This window comes from Protobothrops mucrosquamatus, unplaced genomic scaffold, assembly GCF_001527695.2.
Source record: "Protobothrops mucrosquamatus isolate PMUCROS unplaced genomic scaffold, P.Mucros_1.0 scaffold5922, whole genome shotgun sequence".
Classification (NCBI taxonomy): domain Eukaryota; kingdom Metazoa; phylum Chordata; class Lepidosauria; order Squamata; family Viperidae; genus Protobothrops; species Protobothrops mucrosquamatus.
Window position 1 is genome coordinate 6,608 of NW_015391761.1, and position 4,257 is coordinate 10,864.

The 4,257-nt window shown below is 47.9% G+C and overlaps 1 protein-coding gene across 1 annotated transcript in view; it reads right to left on the reverse strand.

Annotated features, from left to right (window-relative positions):
• Window positions 1–1,526: 1,526 nt before the first annotated feature.
• The window catches only part of LOC107300009 (C-terminal-binding protein 1), a gene marked incomplete at both ends in the record, with an annotated part of 28,126 nt that continues 25,395 nt past the window's right edge, over window positions 1,527–4,257 (reverse strand). The window contains one exon of the mRNA XM_015829351.2: window positions 1,527–1,654. Within this exon, the coding sequence (XP_015684837.2) occupies window positions 1,527–1,654 (128 nt within the window). The remainder of the gene's footprint in view (window positions 1,655–4,257) is intronic.

The window sequence follows — 4,257 nt, forward strand, 5'->3', positions numbered from 1 at the left end:
GTCTGTTATACTTTTTTTCCCTTCCTTCCTTCATTCCTTCCTTCCTTCCTTCCTCCCTCCCTCCTTCCTTCTTTCCCTCCCTCCTCCAACACTGGAAGTTTTTAAGAAGAGACTGGACAGCTATTTGTCTGGAATGGTATAGGGTTTCCTGCCTGAGCAGGGGGTTGGACTAGATGACCTCCAAGATCCCTTCCAACTTTATTATTATTATTATCTGTACAGTCCTGGCCCTTCAAATCCTCTATGGCCAGCAGGGAATAACAGGGGTCTCCGCACACCCCAGTGAGAAAAAGTCTGGCAGAGGACTACCCTTCCTCCTTCTGCAGAGGTCCACAGCTAGAAGCTCCAAAAACTTCTGTCCCATTATGACAGGAAGGGCCATTATTAAATAAAGGAATTGTCTTATTCTCCTGGCATGCTCGGCCTTGTTCTTACGAGTTCTTTACAAGGTTCACAGGGGACAACTCTCCGTAGCCTCTGAGGGACCTACTCCACCAAGGTTAGTTTTAAATGATTTCCAGACTCTGGATGAGATTTCAAAATGTGCTGCTTTGGGATGGCTACCTGGACGACCCCTGCCTTTTGGACAAAGGAACTGTTTATTTGCTACATACATGTGGGGATGTGGGTCTATGTATATGTTGTTCGTAGTATGTTTAGGTGTGCGTCATGTATGTGTTTCACTTTGAGAGCGGGCCAATTAAATTTCATTTTTGACGTGTGCTGTTGTGCCCACAGTAAAAACAAAATGACAATAAAGGTTATCTTATCTTATCTTATCTTATCTTATCCTATGGTATAGGGTTTCCTGCCTAAGCAGGAGGTTGGACTAGATGACCTCCGAGGTCCCTTCCAACTTTATCATTATTATTATTATTATAAAAACTTGCTCAAGTTCTGAGGACACCAAGTTCCCCTCTAATTTCCTAAGAACAAGTGATGTGATAGAAGGGCAACATTAAAAAAAAAAACTTGGGAGGTTATTTCTCTCCTTGTCGACTCTAAATGTTACTATTAGTAAAGTGTGGTTCTTTAGTTAACCGAGGTTTGTTTGAAGACAGAGAAGAACCCAGTTAGGGCACTAGGCCAAGGAAGTCCCTTAAAAGAACATGTCCCAAAAGTTGCTTTTTTTTCCAAGAGGCAACTGGACTTCCTTTGTTTTCCTTGAAGACGTTTCACTTCCCGTCCAAGAAGCTTCTTCGGTTCTGACGGAAGGGTGGAGAATGGAAGGATTCATGTTCCTTCCAGTCCTCTGGTCCTTAGTGTTCCCTCTGAGAGTCGGTGGTGGTTTATCTGTTTAGCTGTCCAAGTGGCCTCAACGACTTTCAGAGGGAGTGCAAATGACCAGAGGACTGCAAGGAATATAAATCCTTCCGCTCTCCACTGTTCAGTAGAACCGAAGAAGCTTCTTGGATGAGAAGCGAAAGGTCTTCAAGGGGGAAAAAAAAACCCAAGATAGTCCTCTTGAAAAAGAGAACTGGAGGACGGAGGGTCTCCATGGACATCAGAAGAACGTGGCTGCTCACCTGTGATGGCTCTCCTGATCTCCCTCGCCGCCTCCTCCCGCATCTCTATCGAGGCTTGTTCGCTGTACCAGGCCGCGTGGGGCGTGCAGATGAGGTTTGGGGCGTCCTTCAAGGGCCCTTGGCTAAAGCTGAGGGAAGCAAACGCCGAGGAATTATGAGGCCTTCTCGAATAAAATCTCTCCCGCGGGGCTTCTCTCCTGGAAACTGTCTCCGCTAAGTTCAAGCGCTGCTTGGTGGCCGGTTCGAAACTCGGCCTGGACAGCCAGGCTTCCACGCGGGCCGACAAAACAGCACGGCCATCATCGGGACCAGTCGCTAAGCAGGGCGCCCAATTTGATACGAGCTTCTGGGCCGTAGTGGTGGAGTGTGAATCACCGCGCTTGTGAAGTGACTCGCACGGTCGCTAAGTGAATCCAGCTTCCCTCATTGTCTTTTTTGCTGCTGGGAGGGTCGCAGATGGGGATCACGTGACCCGGGGGGAGGCTGCAACCGTCCTAAGTACATGCCAGTTGCCAACTGCCCTGAGTTTTGATCATGTGACCCCAGGGAGGCTGCGACAATCGCAAGGGCAGGAGCCAGCTGTAAGTCACTTTCCTCAGGGCCTTTGTAACTTTGGTCACTAAACAAATGGTTGTAAGTTGAGAACCACCTGTGGCATCGTCAGCGCTGAGGACAGCCTGACGTAGCTCCAAGATGGCTGATTTAGAGGCGTCGGACATCACTTCCCGTACGGGCTAAGACAGGGGTAGGCCACCTTGGCTCTTTTATGACTCGTGGACTTCAACTCCCAGAATTCCTGAACCAGCCATGCTGAGGAAAAATGGAGATTTCCAAGCTGAGCCATGCTGGCTCAGGAATTCTGGGAGTTGAAGTCCATGAGTCATAAAAGAGCCAAGGTTCCCTTCCCCTGGTATAGGATATATATGGTATAGGACAGGGGTAGGCAACCTTGGCTCTTTTATGATGCGTGGACTTCAATTCCCAGAATTCCTGAGCCAGCATGGGGGAACTATGGCCCCTTCATGACTCGTGGACTTCAATTCCCAGAATTCCTGAGCCAGCATGGCTCAGCTTGGAAACCTCTCCCTTTCTCCTCAGTGTGGCTGGCTCAGGAATTCTGGGAGTTGAAGTCCATGAGTCACAAAAGAGCCAAGTTGGCCTACCCCTGGGCTAAGGAGTTATGGCAACCGATATCCCACGCAGGATGAAAATATTGAAAAGGAAGGCTATAAATACAGGCAGTCCTCGCCTTACGACCACAATTGAGGCTAGAATTTATGTTGGTAAGCGAGACATTTGTGAAGTGAGTTTGGCCTCATTTTACAACCTTCCTCGGCGCGGTTGCCAAGTGAATCCCTGCGGCTGTTAAGTTAGCCACACACCGTTGTTAAGTGAATCCAGCTTGTCAGAAGGTCGCAAAAGGGGGATCACGTGACACACACACACACCCCCCGGGACACAGCAACCGTCACAAACACGAGTCAGTTGGCAAGCATCTGAATTTTGATCACGTGACCACGGAGATGCGGCTACGGTCGTAAGTGTGAGGAAAAACGGCCGTAAGTCACTTTTTTCAGCGTCGTCGCAACTCCGAACGGTCACTAAACAAACTGCCATAAGGGGAGGACCTGCAGTGAGCTTACTATAAGGAGGTCAAGCTGGAAACATGATTTAAAAATAATAATAATAATCGCTCCAGGAGGCTAACTTTATTGAAACGCAAGAGGTGTGTAGTTCAGCCCAAGTGTGTCTTTTTACGTGATTCTTCCTGAGTAGATTTGCCTGATTGCAAATCGTTGTACAAGTTTGGTCTCTACTTGCAGTTGGGAGAGATAATCGGGAATCCCAATGCTAGAGGCTAGACTAGAAAAAAAGGAAACATCCTGTACACACACACAATGGGCAACCTTTTGTGTAATATTGTCAAGAAGATTGCCTAGACAAGTCCGTGCAGTTACTGGGAGTCAAGCTTGACTGGAAGACAACTCCTTTTCTCAAATTAAAAAAAAAAAAATAGATTTAAACCTTTCCTCTGATTTTTAAAAGATCTGTAAATGCCAGGCTGTGTTTCACAAAAGAGCCAGCCCTAATTTTTCCCTACAGAATCCCAGAACAATGAAAGGGAGTTAAGATAACTTTATTTTTTTTTAAAGGATCTGTTCCTTTTTTTTGGGGGGGGGGGACTTCCTAGTCTGCATATTTTATTCTGGGAACAGTCCGGCTCAAGGTCGTCTCCCAGATTCTCCTAGCTCAGGGGTGGGGGAACCTTGGCTCTTTGATGACTTGTGGACTTCAATACCCAGAATTCCTGAACCGGCCATGCTGACTTGGGAATTCTGGGAGTTGAAGTCCACAAGTTATAAAAAGAGCCAAGGTTGCCTACCTCTGGACTAGTCCAGGGGTAGGCAACCTTGGCTCTTTATGACTTGTGGACTTCAACTCCCAGAATTCCTAAGCCAGCCACGCTGAGGGGAAAGGGAGAGGTTTCCAAGCTGAGCCATGCTGGCTCAGGAATTCTGGGAGTTGAAGTCCACGAGTCATCAAAGAGCCAAGGTTGCCTACCCCTGGCCTATACTCTCTCTGGATTTGGATCATATGACCATGGTCAGGGGTAGGCCACCTTGGCTCTTTTATGACTGGTGGACTTCAACTCCCAGAATTCCTGAGCCAGCCATGCTGAGGGGAAAGGGAGAGGTTTCCAAGCTGAGCCAGGCTGGCTCAGGAATTCTAG